The sequence below is a fragment of the Littorina saxatilis genome, unplaced genomic scaffold (genome assembly GCF_037325665.1).
Source record: "Littorina saxatilis isolate snail1 unplaced genomic scaffold, US_GU_Lsax_2.0 scaffold_260, whole genome shotgun sequence".
NCBI classification, from domain to species: Eukaryota; Metazoa; Mollusca; class Gastropoda; order Littorinimorpha; family Littorinidae; genus Littorina; species Littorina saxatilis.
Genome location: NW_027128892.1, coordinates 1 through 21,902, shown reverse-complemented (window position 1 = coordinate 21,902; position 21,902 = coordinate 1). Strand labels below are relative to the sequence as shown.

The 21,902-nt window shown below is 46.8% G+C and overlaps 1 protein-coding gene across 1 annotated transcript in view; it reads right to left on the bottom strand.

Annotated features, from left to right (window-relative positions):
• LOC138957209 (polyamine-modulated factor 1-binding protein 1-like) overlaps positions 1 to 20,358 on the bottom strand; it is a 63,072-nt gene extending 42,714 nt beyond the window's left edge. Inside the window, exons 1-4 of the mRNA XM_070328361.1 lie at positions 20,299 to 20,358; positions 19,239 to 19,319; positions 17,571 to 17,672; positions 11,560 to 11,664 (exon numbers count right to left, since the gene is read on the bottom strand). Coding sequence (XP_070184462.1) covers positions 11,560 to 11,664; positions 17,571 to 17,672; positions 19,239 to 19,319; positions 20,299 to 20,358 — 348 coding nt within the window. The remainder of the gene's footprint in view (positions 1 to 11,559; positions 11,665 to 17,570; positions 17,673 to 19,238; positions 19,320 to 20,298) is intronic.
• Between the last annotated feature and the right edge of the window lie 1,544 nt (positions 20,359 to 21,902).

Sequence of the window (21,902 nt, the reverse complement as noted above, 5' to 3'; positions counted from 1 at the left end):
AACTACTCCACAAGCTGGCCCACTACGGTGTGCGGGGAAGTGTCCACAACTGGCTGACCAGTTTCCTGACCAAGCGGAAGATGAGGGTTGTACTGGAGGGCGAGGCATCTGAAGAGGTAGAGGTCGAGTCCGGCGTCCCGCAAGGCACAGTGCTGGGTCCGTTGTTGTTCCTGTGCCATATCAACGACCTCCCAGACTCAGTCCAGTCGTCTGTCACACTTTTTGCGGATGACTGTCTCCTCTACCGCCAGATCCGCACCTTTCAGGACCACCTTACGCTACAGGCAGACCTAAAGAGCTTGGAAGAGTGGGCCAACCAGTGGGGGATGAGGTTCAACGCTAAGAAGTGCTACGTCCTCTCCACCAGATCCACATCCCACTACTTCTACAGCCTCGGAGACACCATCCTCCAACAGGTCGAACAGAACCCGTACCTCGGCATACAGATCTCAGCCGACCTGAAGTGGGGCCCCCACATCACCAGTCTCTGCAAGAGGGCAGGATCTACCCTGGGCTTCTTACGCCGGAACCTCCGGAACTGCCCACGTGAGTGCCGTCGCCTTGCCTACATCACTCTTGTCAGGTCCACCCTTGAGTACGGGGCGGTGGTCTGGGACCCCTACTACAAACAAGACATTGAGAGACTCGAACGCATCCAACGCCTAGCCGCTAGGTTCATCATGAAAGACTACGTGTCCAAGGACCCAGGCTGCGTCACCAAGATGCTAGAGTACCTCCAACTTCCTACACTCCAGGAACGCCGTCAGCAACTTCGCCTGACGATGCTGTTCAAAATCATCAATGGACTTGTACCTGCCTTACCCCCTGACTCCTTCCTCACCCCGGTGAGCGTATCTCGGCGCCGAGTCAAGCCTAAAGCCTACGAGGGGTATGAGAGCCAAAACATCCTCCAGAGACAGGCAACCAACAACAGCCGCTGTTTCAAAGCTCCTACCTCAAAGACTGATCAATACAGGAACTCGTTCTTCATAAAGACAGTGATCGAGTGGAACAATTTGAGCGAAGCCACCGTCACCTTGACCACGCCCAGCGCCTTCTCATCGGCGTTAGGGGGGCAGAAACCAGTGTGAGAGCCTCAGTAGTTTTTATCCAGTTTTTAACATTGTAACATAGCATTTTTTAACTGTGCTTGAAAAGCCTACATTCTAGGGCAAACGGACTAAAACCGCAAGTACAGCAGCAAGAAGACCAGCTGGAGTTGTACACTATATCCACCTTGTGTACAGTGAACTTTTAAGACTCTTTTAGATGCGCACACCCAAAAAAACGTCACATTGATAATCGTCGTCGGCTTCTGTGGCGCACCCGCCAACCACCAACCCAGGCGGGTTATCCAGATCCAGATCCAGATCCAACAAGATAATGACAGATCATGTCTAGAGGTCATCAAATAATAGAAGTGTCTGCAGTTACAAGGATCTAGCAGTAAAGACAATTATAATTTTTCAATTGTTGACCCTCACACAACTCTATTGTGACCTTGAAATTTGACGTGAATCAACACGTCTTTATCCCATTGCTAGGAATATCCCAGTATAAAGCTAGCAGCAACATTTTTGTTATATATTCGAAAGGCAACTGCAGATCAGAAATATTTATTTTTGATTAAAAAGTTCCAAAACAAATATTTAACAATTTTTTTTAACAAGAAGGGCAAAGCCCATACGACTCACATGCTTGACCTTGACATGACCTTGACCTTCAGGGTCAAGGTCAAATAACTAAACCTAGCAATGACATCATACACTAAGAACTGCTTTACACATTTTTCCTACCAAAATACATGTGACCTTGACCCAAGGTCAAGGTCATCCAAGGTCATGCAACACAGAGCTGTTAATTCAAGACATAGGAAGTACAACGGTGCTTATTGGCTCTTTCTACCATGAGATATGGTCACTTTTAGTGGTTCACTACCTTATTTTGGTCACATTTCATAAGGGTCAAAGTGACCTTGACTTTGATCATATGTGACCAAATGTGTCTCATGATGAAAGCATAACATGTGCCCCACATAATTTTTAAGTTTGAAACAGTTATCTTCCATAGTTCAGGGTCAAGGTCACTTCAAAATATGTATACAATCCAACTTTGAAGAGCTCCTGTGACCTTGACCTTGAAGCAAGGTAAACCAAACTGGTATCAAAAGATGGGGCTTACTTTGCCCTATATATCATATATAAGTGAGGTATTGAATCTCAAAAACTTCAGAGAAAATGTGAAAAATAGCTGTTTTTTAGGCAACATTTATGGCCCCTGCGACCTTGACCTTGAAGCAAAGTCAAGATGCTATGTATGTTTTTTGGGGCCTTGTCATCATACACCATCTTGCCAAATTTGGTACTGATAGACTGAATAGTGTCCAAGAAATATCCAACGTTAAAGTTTTCCGGACGGACGGACGGACGACTCGGGTGAGTACATAGACTCACTTTTGCTTCGCATGTGAGTCAATAAAAACAATTGTAAATGTTACCTTTACCATCATTACCCCCCCTGACCCCCCCCCCCCCCCCCCCTCCCCTTTCACTCTCTCTCCTTCCCTCTTTCCTTCCCTCTCTCTCTCTCTCTCTCTCTCTCTCTCTCTCTCTCTCTCTCTCTCTCTCTCTTTCTCTCTGTCTTTCTCTCTCTCTCTTTCTCTCTCTCTCTCTCTCTCTCTCTCTTTCTCTCTCTCGCCCTCTCTCTCTCTCTCTCTGTCTCTCTATCAGTACAGAAATATGTCTTTATAATGAATTGTCAGGAAGTATTCCAAATGAGTGTGGTTAACCGAAAATTTTAATAATAAATTTTCATTTGATTATTATACCGTATTTGACGGATAACAAGACGCACCGTTTTATAAGCCGCACCCCCGACTTTAACAAAAAAATTGGGACGAGCCACGTATAAACCGCGTCACTATATTAGCCGCCATCGAAAAAAATATAATCAGATCGTGTCAATCAATCAAAACAACCAGGCAAACGAAAGTACGGTATTTGGCAAAATCGGCTCCGAGAATAAACAAGTGAAACAAAGAAGAAAAGTGAAAAAGTTTGAAGAAAAATATCACACACACAATTTGTAACCAACACACACATGTAGTCCCGCCCAGAATAAGCTTTTTGGGGATGATTTACGACTTTTGCGCACATTTCGAGCAGACGAAAACACATGGCGGCTCTCGCTCCTCCAACTATCGAGAGACACAAAAAAACAAAATCTCGCATGCGCGAGATCCTGATACATCCGGTCTTTCTCTGTACGCTATCTTGTCACGACGACTTGTTGACAAACGAAGATTCGCGAAAGAAAGAGAAAGGCGCCGAGTCTTGAGTAGAGAGCTAATAAAGTACCGGTAATCGCTAATTGAGCGAAATGAAAATCTGCTGCGACTTCCATTAGGTGAATGCTATTCAAGTTTAGGTAACGTTTTAGCCGCATCTTTTTATAAGCCGCAATGCGATTTTTTTTTTTTTTAAGTCGCGGCTTGTAGTCCGTCAAATACGGTACTTACCCAAATCACATATAAGCCTTGACACAGTCTGAGATGCTACAGGTCTGAAATACGTTACCCGTCAAAGGGAAGCAACCCCACAAAAAAGTGCTGCACTAGTGCGTCGGTTAGGACGCCAGTCCATAGGGGTTATCTCCCCTCTGGCATGTGTGACGTCACTACCGCTCCACAGCTTGTGGCAAGTCATACGACTTTATAGAATACATAGAAGCTATAATGCGGGGTTGGTGGAAGGGAATTCACTATGTGATTCGGGTAAGTATATTAATCAAATGAAAATTTATCATTAACATTTTCGATTAAATTACATATTCTTACTCCGAATCACATATAAGCAGATAGCTTCAACAAGGCGGTGGGAACCTATAAATATACTCTGAAGTGGATTTGACCCGCTCCTGCTTGTCACAAGGCGGGTGTAGAACGGGGAATGTCCTGTCTAGTTCCGACGACGTTTCTCAAAATTGATGAAACGTCATCTGCCTTCCATCATAGAGTCCTCCTGAACTGAGGACTGCTAGAGGCGATGCCCAAGTTCTAGACTCGTGCACTCTTGCAGGTGCTGGAGGAAGGGCTGACTGCCCCCCCCCCCCCCCCTTGCAATCAGCGAATCCAGGAAGACAGTCATAACTCTAAAAAGAGAGCTGTGAAAGTTCAAAAGAAGAAGAACCTTGTCTTCAATAGAAAACGAGAGTAGTGAAGCTAGTATCAGTGTGAACAACGAACTAAAACCTGTGCGTCTACCTTTCGGATCGAACGAAGGGAGTTCCAGCCGACCAGGAGTAACCCTCCGGGGAGTGGAGCACTGATGGAGTTGAGCTTGAGTATTTTAGCCACAGTACCATAGTCTCCATGAGGTAGCTGCTAAATTGTTTGTAATGAACCGGAAACAAGAAGACGTGTCTCTTGTTCGCTGGCTAGAGGCAGGAGAAAATGTCAAGCCTAATTCTGGCATTTTCTAGACTTCTACATGGAAGAATCGTAGAAAATGTCTTAAAACCGAAACCTAAGGAAATAACTTCCAGTTTCGACGAATACGCGTCCTCTCATATAAGATGGACCGAGATTCGCTGATTAGAAAACCTGCGAGCACGAAAATGCTGCCACGTCGAGGAAGATATCTTCTTGCCGCGTGCGCTGAGAAACTGCGACGTTCAGAAAAACCTGTTAATGGGACGGCCCGTGGTGATCGCGCTAACAGGAGTACCGCTTAAAACTGCGGTTCTCTCGCGGGCGCCGTGTATGTTTTGCACGCTGTACATAACCGGCTGGTTAATTGCGTAACGGAAATCGCTGCGCTAGGTGTTTCCCAAGCAGTCACCCATCCTAGTACTAACCAAGCTCGAAGTTGCTTAACTTCCGTGGTCGGCCAAGACCGATGCTCAGGACATGGAAAGAGACGGCCGTGAAGGGGTCTGTGTCAGGAGGGTGTAGCTATAGGGAAACCCTGAGGTATCCAGTTCGGTTCCAACCACTGACTTGTCATGTGTTGAAACCAGCTCTGAATTGGAATAGGCTTGATTCAGTCTTGAGAGGGTGAATCCGTGAGCGGCTTAAGTGCTAGCGGGAAAAGTTAGTGTAGCCCTGGATTCCAATTGACCTGGGATGGAACCAAGAGTCCTAGTGGGCGCTTGCTGTAGTGTCGACATGGAACGAACAGTGCCTGAGGTTTTCCACTCGTTACTGAGGAGGACGAACTCTCCAGGTGACCACAAGAAAATCATGCCAAGGTATGTGAATCCTTGGGATGGTGTGAGCCCCGAAAGGGTCTAGGAGATAGAAGTCAGCTCTAGAGAGGCGCGACCTATTTCCTCACGGTAAGCGAGAGTGACGCCTGAGTACATCATACCAGAGTCCTTCTCGGTGGGAAAAAACTCTTGATAGAGCATAAGCGTTCCTGAAGTTCCTTGAACCTTTGGGAACGCTCAACTTCCTATGAACCGTAGCTGTGAATCACGGCCTGTTCCGATTCGGTTAGCCAAGGGTAGGCTGCTGCTGGTGCATGACCTGCTTCGAGTGCTTGCCCAAGCTTGGCTGGAAGTGTGACGCAGTTCTGCTTTTCTGTGTTAGAGTCCGTGTCTAACGAAGACAAAGACTCATTGTACTCATGGGTTGCGACAGGAAACACCGATGAATGAACATGGCTGTGACCTTGAACGTCGTTACCCGTCGAGTATGTTTGACCAAGGGTGCCGGAAACCGGCAGTCATGTTGGTCTCAAACTGACTTTGAATACTTCTTGCCAAGGCGGAAGAAGTTAAAAGAAAGTCCGAGCAGATTCCGTTGTGAGACCGGAAAAAAAGGTGTGTACCCATTAGCCGACAGCTGTCGTGTATGACCTTCTTGCTACTTCAGATTTGTGAGTCTGTTCATCTGCGTTAGAACCTAAGTCGAATGCTGATACCGATTTGTTGTAATCCTGTGTAGCGACGGGAAACGACGAATAATGGGATGAAAAAATGTCCATAAACATTGTTTCCTGATAAAAAGAGACGGTCGGAGGAACTGGAAACCAGAAACCACCCGACCAGAAGTTGTCCTCTACCACTTCGTGCCTCAGCAGGCGAAGATGGTAGGAGGTAGCAGCCGGAAGGCCGGAAGTGAGAGACGCGTCTGTTCAGCGGCAGTTGACTCGAAGTCAAATCCAAGACAGAGTCACTAACACCCTGAGAAGGGGCCGGAAAGGCCGCGTGATAGGACGGGACGTGTCCGTAATCAGCGGAGCCTGACACAACGGTGTGGTCGGCGGAACCAGAAACCGGAAACCCAACTGACCGCAAGTTATCCTCTACCGGTCCATGCGTAAGCAGAGGGAGACGGTACAAGGATGCAGCGACTTCCGGTTGTGTGTCAGCAATCAAAAGTGCGGAAGTCACGGTGGCCGAAGCCTGGTGTGACTGGTGCTGCGTGGAAAACGGCTGGAAGCCGTAGTGCCCATAGGCCAGTCTGCATATCAAAAGCCGAAACAGACAGGCAAAGACCATAGTCATAGTTGCCTAAATCAAAAAAGGCTGGTCGGCATAACCGGAAACCGGGAAGCCAACCTGCCGGAAGCCTCCAAAGACGATGTGCCCTCAGGAAATATCTGGATGTTACTTTCGCAGCCAGTTCAAGTGCCTCCTTGAGTTTGGCCGAAAATCCTGAACGCGTCTGCTCACCGACGAAAGACTGAGAGTCAGACGCGGAGACAGACGGGCAAAGACCGTAGTCATAGTTGCCTGTGGCAGAAGGGTGATCGGGATAACCGTAAGACGGAAACCCGACCGAACGGAAGTCGTCCTGCCTCACCTCATGCCTAGGCTGAGGGTGAAGGGAGGAAGAGTCAAAATCCGAAGCCACAGGAACCGAGAGTGCATTAGTCGACACAGGCTGAGGCTGAAAGCCTGGATGCCCGTAGGCCAGCCGTTGTTCCAAACTCCCTGAGGTACACAAGTACCGTACTTTCCGGGTCATAAGGGGTGACTTTTTTCCTCGAGTTTGACCCCTGCGTCTTGTATAGTTAGTTAGCTGTTGCTTTTCGGGTCCAGCGGACCATAATAGGCCAAATCAGGACCCCTGCGTCTTGTATAACGAAGCACCTAATCCGTGTATGAAATACGAAAAAAATCAAAGAGACCGCCTGAGTACCAGTCAAACAGACCGCCCCATAGGTTAAACTCGGTCACTGAGTACAAGGCAACCCAGCTATCACAATGGACCTGCCTTTGATCTCGCCGCACACACAGAAACATCACTCTCTCAGACATCAAAGAAGACCGCCCCATAGGTTAAACTCGGTCACTGAGTACAAGGCAACCCAGCTATCACAATGGACCTGCCTTTGATCTCGCCGCACACACAGAGCACACATATTTCCACTCTGTATTCTTCTTTTAATGTGTGGCTTATTTTCTTTCTTCGACCGTTTGTTACGGGTATACTTTTTCAATTTTGGTGCGCCCTATCGGCCCCCTGCGCCCAATGGGTGACTGGATTACAATTTTTTTTTAAAAGAAGGGGGTGCGCCTTATGCGCTGTAGCGCCTTGTCACCCGGAAAGTACGGTAACCGTCAGTGAGAGGAACCAAAATTTCCGGTCGGAACCGGATAGGTAACCCGCTGCCAGGTAGAATAACCTTTCTCTCGGAAGAGAGTGTCTTATTGTATCACGAGTACGTTCAGACAGGTTTGAGGAACCGGAAATGCTGGCAGCAAAGGCGGAACCACAGGAAAAAGACGGAGCACCGGGGGAAGAAACCCTGGTAAACGTAGCCGACGGCACCTTCAAAGACGCTAGAGAACTCCTATCCCCAACAGCAGGGGAAAGAGTGGAGCTGGAAGACGGCGTCGCCCTCTGCATCTCGGCTTGAACAAGATTGTGAATCTCTGGAATGAGAGAACTAAGCTTCTTCTTCTTCTTCTTCAGCGTTCCAGAATTTTCTGGTTACGTGTGAGCTCGTTTGCCCATTTGGGTTCCCCACACTATACTCTGAGAGCATAGTCAGCTCACTCCGCTTTCGTTGAGTAGGCATGCTGAGTATTTTCGTGTTTCCATAACCCACCAAACTCTGACATGGATTACAGGATCTTTTCCGTGCGCACTTGGTCTTGTGCTTGCGTGTACACACGAAGGGGGTTAAGTCACTAGCAGGTCTGCACATAAGTTGACCTGGGAGATCGGAAAAATCTCCACTCTTAACCCACCAGGCGGCAGCGACTGGGATTCGAACTCACGACCTCCCGATTAGGAGGCCGATGTCTTGCGACTGCGCCCGTCAGAGAACTAAGCAAATTCGCCACAAGAGCACTGGACTCCGGTGGGGAAGTAGAGGGCAAAACAAACGAAGTCCCAAAATGGACGCTAAGTTCATTTGGCGAAAAAAATTGGGACTGAAAAAGACGTGTTATTAACAACGTCTGAAACAACAACAACGTAACAACAATGCCTCTAAGCAAGAACAAAGTTGCAAATCTCTGGAATGATAGTACTAAGCAAATTCGCCACGAGAGCACTGTACTCCTGTGGGGAAGCAGAGGGCAAAATAGACGGAATCCCAATGGGGTTGCTAAGTTCATTTGGCGAAGAAATTGGGACTGAAAAAGACATGTTATTAATGTCTGAAACAAAAACCTCCGGTAATTTCTTAGAAGAAGGCTAGGGAGTGCCTTTACCCTTGACCTCCGCTTTTGCGCCGCGTTTAGCTTTGTCATAATGTCAGCCATACTCACAAACCAAAGATGGCGGCAAAAACAATGCTACTGAAAAATACACAGTTATCCGAACTGACGTAAAATAACAGTAGCCAGGACAAAATTACAAGCCAAAATAGAAAGATCTCACCAACTAGCTGGTAGAAGGCAAGCAGTTGACGGGTGGAGACCGGTGGGAACCATGCCAAGCCTGAGCGGCCACATCAGAGCAAAAAATTTTGCAATCGTGAGCTTCTAGCTGAAAAAGTCGTATGACTACCCACGTGCTGTGGAGCGGTAGTGACGTCACACATGCCAGAGGGGAGATAACCCCTATGGAATAGCGTCCTTACACACGCACTACTGCAGCACTTTTTTGTGGGGTTGCTTCCCTGGACGGGTAGCGTATTTCAGACCCGTAGCATCTCAGACTGTGTCATTATGCTTATATGTGATTCGGAGTAAGAATATGTAATTTAATGGTTTTTTAATGCACTCACAGCTTAAGAGGCCTGGAGTGCCAACTAGCGGAGGGTGTATTTTTTTGTATTTTAGTTTAGCTGCCATTTATCAGTCAGTCAAAATGTTTGAAAATTGGGCAAGACATCAATCATAGATAGTAGTTTTCTATGCTATTTTTAGTAACACAAAATATGGAGTTCGTTTTGACACAATATTTTCACACACACTCACTTTTCACACTTTTTTTTCTATGATTGATATGCTTTTTATCTGGATCCTTACAGACAGGCAAGTGGAAATATCCATTAGTCTATAAAGTGTGATAAGTCAAATAATCATATAATATTAAATATGAAAATAAATATATGAAACGAACAAAAAATGAGTTCTTTACTGATTTCAGTCATTTTCTTCTGTAAGGATCCAGATAATTACGAGACCAAACAGCATGCAAAATTCTAAAGCTCTGTTTATAAAATAATTAGAGTGTAAAAAGGAACTCATTCATGTATATATGTAAAGATATTCTTCACATTTACTTCAATTTTGTTTAACAACAATATACCCATATAGCAGTAAACTATTTGTATTTATATTATTGAAATTGTTATATCTCGATGTACAGCGCTAAGAGCATAGTTAAATTTGTGAAGCGGCGCTATATAAGCTATCTTTATTATTATTATTAACTATACTCTATGATTGATACCTTGCCCTATTTTCAAACATTTTGACTGATAAATGGTACCTAAACAAAATTAACAAAAATTAAGTAGATGTGCAACGCCAAGGCACTGCATACCCCAGCGAAAGACAAACCTCTCTCTCTCTCTCTCTCTCTGACTCTCTCTCTCTCTCTCTCAAAAACACACACACACACACACACACACACACACACACACACACACCTCAAGTTACACACGTACACAAATACACACTCACTCACGATCACACGCACTCACTCTCTCTCACACACACTTCAAACACACAAAACACACACCCATACGCACATATAGACAGACGGACATACACACCGTTACAAACAAACACACATACACACACACATACACTTACGCACACGCACAAACACACTCCCACCCACCCACTCTCTCTCTTTCTCTCTCTCTTTCTCTCTTATACAAACAGACACACACACACACACACACACACACACACACACACACACACACACACACACACACACACACACATTGACTCACACAAATCTCATACACACAAAACACACACGTAATACGCACATACACGGTTGGCCTAGTGGTAAGGCGTCCGCTCCGTGATCGGGAGGTCGTGGGTTAGAACCCAGGCCGGATCATACCTAAGACTTTAAAATTGGCAATCTTGTGGCTGCTCCGCCTGGCGTCTGGCATTATGGGGTTAGTGCATGCTAGGACTGGTTGGTCCGGTGTCAGAATAATGTGACTGAGTGAGACATGAAGCCTGTGCTGTGACTTCTGCCTTGTGTGTGTGGCGCACGTTATATCTCAAAGCAGCACCGCCCTGATAATTATGGCCCTTCGTGGTCGGCTGGGCGTTAAGCAAACAAACAAATACGCACATAGACAGACGGACACACACACCTTTACAAACAAACACATATACACACTCATACACACACAAACATACACACAAACTTATGCACACACACATTCCCACACACACACACACTCTTTCTCCCTCTCTCTCAGTCTTTCTTACACACACACACACACACACACACGCGCACACACACACACACACGAGTACAGACTCATGCACGCACACACACACACACACACACACACACACCCTAACACTAACACATGTGCACAAAATGAACACACACACACACACACACACACACACTAACACATGTGCACAAAAAGAACACACACACACACACACACACACACACACCGCGCGAGAGAAAAAGACTACAGGGAGGCATGACGTCATGATGCATTAATTGACGTCAAAGACTTTTGACCGTGACGTAATCTTCTCGCGCGAGCTTTATCCATAGTTTTGAACAACCACACACAAATAGACTTGGAAAGTACAGAATTTCTACCCGTCCAAAGCGGCCTTGGGTGGCGTTTGCTGAAAAAATGGGGGCGCCAATTTTACCCACCGTATTTTTATTAGTATGGTCCCAACGGACGGACGGACGGACGACTCGGGTGAGTACATAGACTCACTTTTGCTTCGCATGTGAGTCAAAAAGGATATCAATTTGAGCGCACACTACATAACATTCACATCAGAGTTATAGTGGTTCCTCCCAGTCGCAGGTCAAAGCCGATGGGTAGCGTAGTACATGTACTTTCTTTGAAAAGTCTGTAAAATAAAGGGGCTTGTAACACTGCTTAAAATTCAGGATAGAGTAACGTTATTTCCAGAAAACGATTCTCTTACCTGCACTTTTTGCTTCAGTTGATTAATTTCATCAAGTTTGGCTTGCATGTCGAGACTTGCAAGATCCTGGTAGCTTTTTCGGAGTTCTCGTTTGGCTTCAGTCTCCTGAAAAAAAAGTTAAAATCAAGTAAGCAACACATCCAGATGTTATTCAAGCAAGCTGTCTGTTACACACACTCACACACAAATATGCACATACCCACACACAAAACACACACACACACACACACAGGCATCATATCAAGCGAAAATGCATGAATCTCCATAGACACGGACACATACACTCAAAATTGTGTACACAAATTGGGGAAACTGTTTGCAAACATGTCGTTTGTCAGCAGAACATAGGTACAGTTTGGATGTTAAAGGATTTCAAAAGGAATGAATTTAGCTGTAAACAAACAAAAGATTTTGGTTCAAATCCAAATAATAACCTCTGTACATGCATGCAGGACCCAGGATCCACCAGAGAGCCTTATCATATACAAAACCACTATACCGTACTTTCAGGACTACAAAACAACTTTTGTCCTCATATTTGACATTTGCGCCCTTTATATTGTTGTCATAATTAAACAAATGTACTCACATTGGCATTGCTATACAAAAAAACATAACAGCTCCCTCTGAAGTTAAATCGAAAATTTCAATAATACATTTTCATTTTATTAATATACTTACCCAATTTTCATAAATGCATTGACATCAATCTCAGATGCTAGATGTCGAAACACTACTCAAATTACCTGCCCTTGTAAGGGTGGTAACCAAGCTAAAAAACAGACGCCATAGCCGTTGCTATGCCTTGAACCTACTTGGTTACCCATAACCCTCCACGCACCACGTGAGCGCCGGCATCAGGAATAATCATTCAAGACTTCTCAAAAACCCTTAGGAAATTAAGTAGCGGGGATGGATGGGAGGGTATTAACTATGAGAATTGGGTAAGTATATTAATCAAATCAAATAATTTTCATTAAATAACATATTCTTACCGCAATTCTCACAAATGCAGATTCCTTCTTAAGGCGGAGGGAACTTACTTATGTCCTTGAAAGAACCTGTCCTGCTGCGACTAACGCGGGCAAAGAACTGGCCCCGTCAAGTCGAGATGTCCCGGAGGTAAAAATTAATGAACACGTCATCAGACCTCCAATAAGCTGTTTGCATAACCTCGCCTAGGCGACCAGAACGCAACACAGCGAGAGAAGAAGCCCAGGCTCTGGACTCGTGAACCCGTGTAGAGGACAGAGGGAGGACTGAACGCCCCCCTCCCCCCCCTTTTTTCAACAAGCCACCACTCATAGGCCTGTCATATGAGAGTCGCAACCCATCTTGTGAGAGTCAATTTAGAGATGTCTTTTTCACGTTTAGTGTTAAGAGATAAGAACAGGAGCTTTTGGCTCTTAGCTCTAATTGACTTAGTGCGAGCTAGGTAGGATTTTAAGGCTCAAACCGGACAGTTAGATAAATCCGGATCTCCCAGAGCAAAAATCGTCCCGAGAGGAGGGACTCGAATCACCGGAGGAGATTGACCAGGTTTCTGATTCTTGGCAAGGAAATCAGGCCGAAAATGCAGTGACACAGAACCATTACGTTCAAAGGCTACATCCTCCGGTAACCCCGAGAGAGCATGGATCTCACTGCCCCTACGGGCTGTGGCCAGGAGTAAGAGGAACAAAGTCTCACGCGTTAAGTTAAGCAAACTGGAAGCCTGTAAGGGCTCGAATGCAGAAGAACGCAAAAATTCCAAATCCAGAAACAAATCCCAAGCAGGGACAGGGGTACGAAGGCCCCTTTGATCACGCCCGCGATCACACCATGAACATCAATAGAGCGGCCAATTTGTTTCAAGGTAGCGGAGATCGCCGAACGCCTGACCCTCAGAGAAGAGGCCGAGCTGCCCTGGGCCGATAAGGAGAGGTGATTAGCCACCTGGTTTGAGCGGGGCGCTAAGGCGTTGACCCCATGCTCTATACACCACTTGGCCCAAGAAGACCAACGGGAGGCATACACTGAGGAAGTGGAGGACCTATGTGCTCTCTGCACCAAGTCCAGCGTCAGATCCGAAGCACCCGAGTTCTGTAACGCTGTCCTCATAACCTCCAGCCGTGTAGGCAGAGGGCCTGTGGGGCGTCGTGCGGGATGCCTGTTCTTGGTTGAACTAGATCGCCCCTCACGAGATTTAGAGGAATGGGAGGTCCTTTGGCCAGAGGCAGAAAGTCTGGGAACCAATGCTGCGCTGGCCACATGGGAGCTATCAGCAGAAGAGTCGGTCGTTCCAGCTCGGCTTTCCGCACCACTCTGCTGAGCAGAGGAAAGGGGGGGAAAGCGTAGGCCTGCAGGCCTGCCCACGAGATCTCCATGGCGTTGCTTTGCCACGCCTCTGTGTCCGGCAAGGGGGACACAAAAATCGGCAGCCTCTTGGAGAACCTGGTGGCAAAGAGGTCGATCATCGGCTTTTCCACCTGAACCCACAGGCGCTGAAGAGCCCCGTGTGTGATGGTCCATTCCGTGTGCAACACCTGAGAGGTCCTGCTGAGCGAGTCGGCCAGAGTATTGAGCCTGCCGGGGAGATATTTCGCTGAGATGTTGACTTGCTGTGAGTGGCACCAAATCAGAATCTCGCAAGCTCTGTCTGACAGGGAGCGAGAACGTGCTCCTCCCTGTTTGTTGACATAGGCAGCAACAGTGGTATTGTCCATATGCAACCGGACATGCCTGCCTATGACGAGAGAGAGAAATGCTTGCAGACTGAGAGCCACTCCAGGCGATTGATATGCCAAAGGAGTTGTGTCGGCGTCCACAGCCCCGAGACTGTGATTGCCGATGTGGGCTCCCCATCCGGACAGATACGCATCTGTGAAGAGGTCTAAGTCCGGAGGGGGCAGAGCTATGGGAACCCCCTGAGCGATCCAATCGGAATCCAGCCACCGACTTGTCGTGTGACTGAACCAACCCTGGAGGGGGACACTCTTGTCCCAATCCTGTGAGGTCGGGTCCCAAAGAGACTTGAGGGAAGCCTGAAAAGGTCTCTTGAAAACCCTCCCTAAAGGGACCAACATGGCCATCGATTCCATCTGACCGAGGATCGAGGCTGAGACCCTCACAGATGTCTGCTGTCTTGCCAGCATGGCAGAGATGAGAGCCTGCTCGAAGCCTCTCTATTCTCTCCTGTGTAGAACGAACCGTCCAAGAGACCGTGTCGAACAACATGCCGAGGTAAATAAACCTCTGGGATGGGGTCAGCTCTGATTTTGCCTGGTTTACTGAGAACCCCAGGGAAAGAGCCTGGTTCAACACCGTTACACGATCTGTGTTGGCAAGCTGATTGACTCTGATTCAAGATCAACCAGTCGTCGAGGTACCTCCGTAGACGGATACCTCTCTGTCTGATCAGAACACACAACTGCCTGACCACCATGGTAAACACCCATGGAGCCAGCAACAGCCCGGCAACGTTCAGGCGGAACGGGAAAACTAGCCCTTGGCAACGAAAAAGTCTGGATCAGATTCCGAGACTCGACATTCCAATCCATCTTCTTCTGCACTGAAGGTGAGAACGAAGTGGCCTGAGAACCAGAAGCCAGCCACTGGCTAGCAGAAGGAGGAGCAGGACCATGCGCATGAAGCAGCGGGAAAGGTGTAGGCTGAGGAAAGATTGCGAGTCAGCCAGCGTAGGCCGAAAGTCATCCGCGGCAGAGGGGGGAAGAGAGCCACCCTGCTCTGAATCCGCCACCCCTTCCGGGAAATATTTAGCTGCAACAGCATCCGCTTTTTGTATAGCGAGCCTAAAAGCAGAAGGCAGCGCTACACACTCTTCCTCCTCCACCGAGGAGTCCGAATCCCCACCAGCCGCTGTGTCAAAACACAAAGGCGGGGAGACGGGGGAGTCAGCGCACTGAAACTCCTGTTGATCCCACTGACCCGAGTGAGAGGGGAAAGCGTGATCAGTCTCTGCCTGCCAACCCCCACCGCTCACCTGCCCCGAGGGGAGAGAGGGATGGGTAGCTGGCACAGCGCCCTGCCGAGAAGGAGGGTGAACGGGGGTACAAGACAAAGCCGAGCGCGGCCCGCCATACCCCGCCCGCTGTGCGAGAGAATCGTCCCAGTGCAGAGAACCGGTCTGACGGGTTTGAGCCACGCCGCACCCCAAGTGGGGAGGGAGGTGGCTTGTCGCAGCAGAAAACTCCCCCGGAGAGGGGAAAGACAGGGTGAGAGACGTAACCGTAAACGGCCGCGCCCCACCCGTCCACCTGCTGACGTCCTGTAGCCCCACCGCTCACCCACCCCAAGGGGGGGCGGTTGCTGGCCGAGGACAATTCCCGCTGGTAAGGCGGTAACGCTCTAGACTGAGACGGCAGTCTGACAGCCCCCACCCGATCCAGCCCGGAGACAAATGTGGCAGAGTGGGGGTATGTAACGTAGCCTTACATCCCACCCCGGCTGTGAATGAGCGAAAGAAATGCCAGGAGGGCGGGAGCCCATAGACTGGCTGTGCTCAGGTTGTAACCCCTCCCTGGGTCTGTCAGCAAACTGATCCTCACCACGCGAACCCATAAGAGCACACTTACCATGCCCCCCCAATCCCCCTTCCCGAAGGTAAGGGGCTGCATGTCCGACTCAGCTACGAGGGAGAGAGTGCTCGCGAACAACACCAGTACTACCAGAGGCAGAAAGGGCTGAACCGAACTGGCCAGGTGCACTAGTCCAGTGCGAAGCTTGAAGCAGCAGGGCGGCCAAAGATAACGTCAGCCGACGTCGCAGAGGCCGAAGGTCGCAGTCTCGCCAGTGAGGAAGAGTCCCCCACGGTAGGCGGAAGAGCCGGAACCACTGAATGTGACACAAACTGCTTGGAAATAAAATCAAACAATTCATCTTTCAGAGCACCTAAGGCAGAAGGCCCAGGCTGATTGTCCTTAGTAGAAGATGCGGGCTGAGGAGAAATCGAAACCTTCTCTGTTGGAATAGGTACTAAAAATGAAGTACTATTCGACGGGTCATCAACCCGCATGGCAGGCAACTCAACATCTTTCTTGGGTTTGCTCTTACTCTTAGGTTTTTTCATAGGGCTATCAGAGCCTTTTCCCCCTCCTGCCTCGCACTAAGCTTTTGCTTGCTATCGGCCATCTTGAAAACAAATGGTCGAAAACAGTCACCCAGAAAAAGAAATTTCTGAAGGTGTCTGTAAACAAGCAGCTAACAACAATTCAATCAAAACAACAAGGAAAAATCTCACCAAAGACTGGCGAACAGGTAAGGCCCCCACAAGACCGGCTAGTCCCAAAGACAGGCGGGCATGCAAAGGCCGAGTGAGCAGACGAAATCTGACACGTCTGACATGGGTCGTCAAAAGTCGAGAATGATTATTCCGGATGCCGGCGCTCACGTGGCGCGCGGGGTATTATGGGTAACCAAGTGAGGTCAGGTCATAGCAACGGCTATGGCGTCTGTTTTTTTTGCTTGGTTACCACCCTTACAAGGGCAGGTAATTTGAGTAGTGTTTCGACATCTAGCATGTGAGATCGAAGTCAATGCATTTATGAGAATTGCGGTAAGAATATGTAATCTAATGCATGTTTCTGCTACTATGACCTCGGCAAAGTTTCCTCTCTCAGACATCAAAGGCGTCTGCACCATAGTTAAAAAGTGGATCATTGACCCGAGGTCAGAAGGTCAGTGTCTGTGAACAATTAGCTAGGACAGGCATCTCAGCTGAAAATATTGGTAATTGACCAAAGGTCACAAGGCCAATCAGCTATTAGAGTGCAGTGGCTTTAATCTCTCCGCACATCTGTGATGAACATAGTATTGCCACTCTGTATACTTCCTTTAGCTTGCGCCCAATACACCGGAAGCGCCTACTGACTGAATTTTTCTCATCTTAACCTTTAAATTAAAGTAGGGGTTGTGCTTTTTACAACAAAGCACCTTGTAGTCCTGAAAATAAGGTACTCAAAATTAAATAAGCCATTGCCACCGTCAACACACACAACACAGAGATGAGTCACCTGTTCACAACCACTGTCTGGTGTGAGGTCATGTCCAGCTTCTCCACTAGAGCTCACTTCTGGTTCTGTCGACACAATGTGCTCCTCCTGACTGTTGGGCACCTGCACATTAATGCAGCAAAACTATGAAAACTAAGTCAGGCATCAGGGAATAGATTTAAAGAAAACTCTCTGAAAATTAAGGGGGTTAGGGGGAGCTTTTTTAGTTAAATCTAGATTAAAATCTGTGCAACCTGGCGTATTCTGGGAGTATGCTTCATGAATTTTACACAGCAAAAAAACTGACCAAATTCCACTTTCCGAAAACACTCGGACACCCTCTCGGACACCCCAATTTTTTCGTTCCACTCCCACTTCTATTTGTTTGGAATAATGTCACCTTCGGCAAAAGTTTCGGCCCGATTACTTATCCATGACACGTACAACATTGTTGCAGCGTAGATGAACGCAGACAGCATCTAATTCAGACACGGCAGAAATGGATGCCACGAAATAGGTCTGTGATCAAAATTATGATTGCCCACTTTGCGTTCACGCATTTTTACACATAAAGAGCTATGGAGACATGCAAGCTCATTAATTTTCAATGTTAACTCTTGACGTCCTGTACCGCCCCATACCGCTCCTTACCTATCATCCTATACCACACCATACCGCTTGTTCTCTGCTAGTGTCATTAAACAAGAGTTACCAGCCTTGCGATGCTCTCCTGCATTGGAAAACAGCTTTAGTCCTTCAACGCACATGTCATGGCAGCCGGTGGATTTTTTCCATGACTTTTGAATGTGATTTCGATTTTTGTGGACGGATTTTGTTCGGATTTTTTGTGTTAGCTTTCAAAATTCAAGATGGAGACTAGTGATAGTGACACGGGTTTGAGGCAAGAAATGTGGAGAATGACTTCGATGGTGGTGATGATGATAGTGGACAGAGTGATCTATCAATTTCCGAGGTTTCAAGCGTACACACAGCCGATTTGAGTGAATTTGAACCTCTAAGTTCGGACGAATCATCCGCAGATGATGACATTGACGAGAATGCACAATGGTGTGGAAACATCGAACAGTGGGAGGAAGATGCATTCCTAGAAAGTGTGGGCCCTACACAGCCTCTTCCATACAATGCTGAAGCAGTCAACTATTTTTACCAGCTGTTTCCATTGGCTTTCATTGAGAAAATCAAGGATGAAACTGAATGTTACGCTCGCCAAAAACGGGATGCCCTATTGGATTTTACGTGGATACTTTACCTGGGATTTTACCTGTGATAACTACCTCCCCAAGAGTAAAGTTGGTGTTATTTTTAATCATAAGATAACAGTGCATGACAACCAACATAAAACACAGACACAACACCTTCATTGCTTTTTGTTTTATTTTATTTTATTTCATAATTTATTTTTTACCTGAAATTATTAATTAATTAGATTTTTATGACAAGTAATTATCACACAAAAAGTACATTCATTCCCCAATGGTCAAAAAAAATATCAAGTAAATCCATCCATAAACAATAAAAATATGATTTTTTTATTGAACACACCCAAATTTTGTCTTTTTCCCAAATCCTTATAGGATTTGCACTGGGACATGCAAAAAACGTTACAGGACATCAAGAGTTAACGCCTTTACCTGCCATAAGAATTACGGGATAAAAATAACAAATTACCTCCATTGTGTTTGGTGTGGCTCCAGCAGGCTCGTTGTTGATGCTGCCTGATGTTGGTGTTCCAATCGGGTGGACCTCAGCCTAACACATCACAGGGAATTAATTAAGACAGTGAATATTAATTAACATTAGTGACAAGTTTCTCTCAAGCAATTATTGCTACCGCTCTTTCTAAACTCGTTTGAACTGCACAGTCAGAGCTTTGCAGTTAATGAGGTGACTTGAAATTGTGAAAGCGGAAATCTGCCTGGCTGCTTTTATGCCAAAGTTTAATCAAATCCTAATTTCTTATCTACCTGTGTTGTGTGCAGGCGAGTGATTATTGCGCAGCTGTATTATTACTTCCATCAAAATAATTTGATTCTGTTTACACTTAAAGGTCCTTGTCTACATTTTTATACCAAAATCGCCATTTGACCATTAAAATGCAGTCTATTATCTACAAATATCAACAATACACCCCCTTTCAATCAAGAAAGACGAAGCCAGTGTAGCCGTTTGAAAATTCATTGTAGTATTCCAGCGTAGTACTCATAGTAGGAAATCCAAAATTTTATTAGTAAATTTTGATTTGATTAATGTACTTACCCGACTCACATATAGCATTAACTTCAGTTAAAGTGCTAGGACACTGAACTACGCTTCACCCCAAAGGGGAAGTAACCCCCTAAAAAAGAACGGCCTTGACCTATAACCCAAGTGATACAAGAGTCAGGGTCATACCGTCACGTGACCTATCACGCGTGACTCAACCGCCGTCTTGTGTGTGGCGCACGTTATATGTCAAAGCAGCACCGCCCTGATATGGCCCTTCGTGGTCGGCTGGGCGTTAAGCAAACAAACAAACAAACAAACTCAACCGCCACCATGTTGAAAGCTCACTCCCACTGAAGTGATCTGTTCATTTTTAGGGAAATCCTAAGCGGGAGAGTATAAACGATGTGAGTCGGGTAAGTATATTAATCAAATCAAAATTTACTAATAAAATTGTGTATTAAATTACATATCTTATCCCGACTCACATATAGCAGATTGCTAATGAATGTGGTGGGTAACTTACTCTATGATCTGGAGAGAAGCTGTCCTGCGGCCACCATAGCCGGCAAGGAGCTGGTCCCATCTTGTCTCGTACTTACAATATCGCGCAAGTAAAAGTTTATAAAAACGTCTTCAGACGTCCAATAAGCTGAATCGAGTACTTCAGACAGTCTCCCTGACTTGAGTACGGCCAAGATGAGGCCCAGGCTCTCGCATCATGAGTTCGTGCAGACGACATAAGGCGAACAGACTGCCCCCCCCCCCTTTTTTTTTCTTTATGCCACCAGTCATATGCTAAGACATCCACCTAGCTAAAGTCACCCGTGACAGGTCTCTGCTGTATTGAGTGAGATAAAAAGGAGTTTTTGCTCTTTTGATCTTAACGGAGCAGACCTAGACAAATAGCTGCTGAGTGTTCTAACTGGGCAATTTGACATGTCAGGGTCTCCCGGTGATAGTATTGTAGACAAAGGCGGAATCCTGATTAAGGGAGAAGGGTGGTGCGGCTTTTGATTCTTTGCCAAGAAATCCGGCCTAAAACGAAGAGTGATAGAGCCGTCACCTTCGATTGAGGTATTTTTGGGAAGACCCGAGAGAGCGTGTACCTCACTGCTCCGTCTAACTGTGGCAAGCAAAGTGAGCAGCAGAGCTTTCCGTGTCAGATTATGCAGACTTGCCAAATGTAAGGGTTCAAAATCCGGAGATCTCAAAAACTCCAAAACTAAAAACAAATCCCATGCTGGGACTGGTGACTTATTTGCCCTGACAAAATCCAATGCAGCGCCCTTTAACACGCTTGAGATAACTCCACCCAGAGAAATAGTGTGACCCAACTGTTTTAAAGTGGAGGAAATCGCCGATCTCCTGACCCTAAGAGATGATGGGGACCTGCCTTGGAAAGCTAACCAAGACAAATGATTAGCCACCTGCATTGACCGAGGAGATGTAGCTTTTATCCCATTATCTGTACACCATGTCACCCATGCAGACCAGTGTGAGGTGTAAACAGAGCTTGTAGACTGTCTGTGAGCCTTCTGAACCAATACGAGAGTACCGTCCGAAGCACCTGAGTGACGCAAAGACTTCCTCACAGTCTCCATGCAGTCTGTAGTATTGATTTTCTATGCTTCGGGGTCCCGGAACGGGAAGACGAACAATCGGCAGAAGGCGCTAGTACCGAGTGGCAAACAATTCTATCAGCGGCTTCTCCAAATTCGCCCGAAGGCGTAGAAGCGCGCGGTGAGATAGAGTCCATTCTGGGTGGACATTCTTGGCCTACCGACTTAGAGAGTCAGCCAAGTCATAGAGGATCCCAGGAAGGTACTTCGCTGCTAATAAGATCTCGTGTTGGTAATACCACATCAGAATCTCGCATGCTCGATGTGGCAGCGATAGGGTGCGAGAGGCCCCCTGCTTGTAGAGATAAAACGCCACTGTGGTGTTGTCTGATTGAATCAACGCATGTTCTCCTCTGATAAAGGGAAAGAATTCCACAAGAGACAGAAAACTGCTTCGATGGTGGGGGGAGAACCAATGGGAACACTTTGCATGAGCAAAGGTGTGAGAATCCATTATTTGATCGTGTCTGAGAACCACTCAAGAAAATGCACTACAGTCGAACTCGCT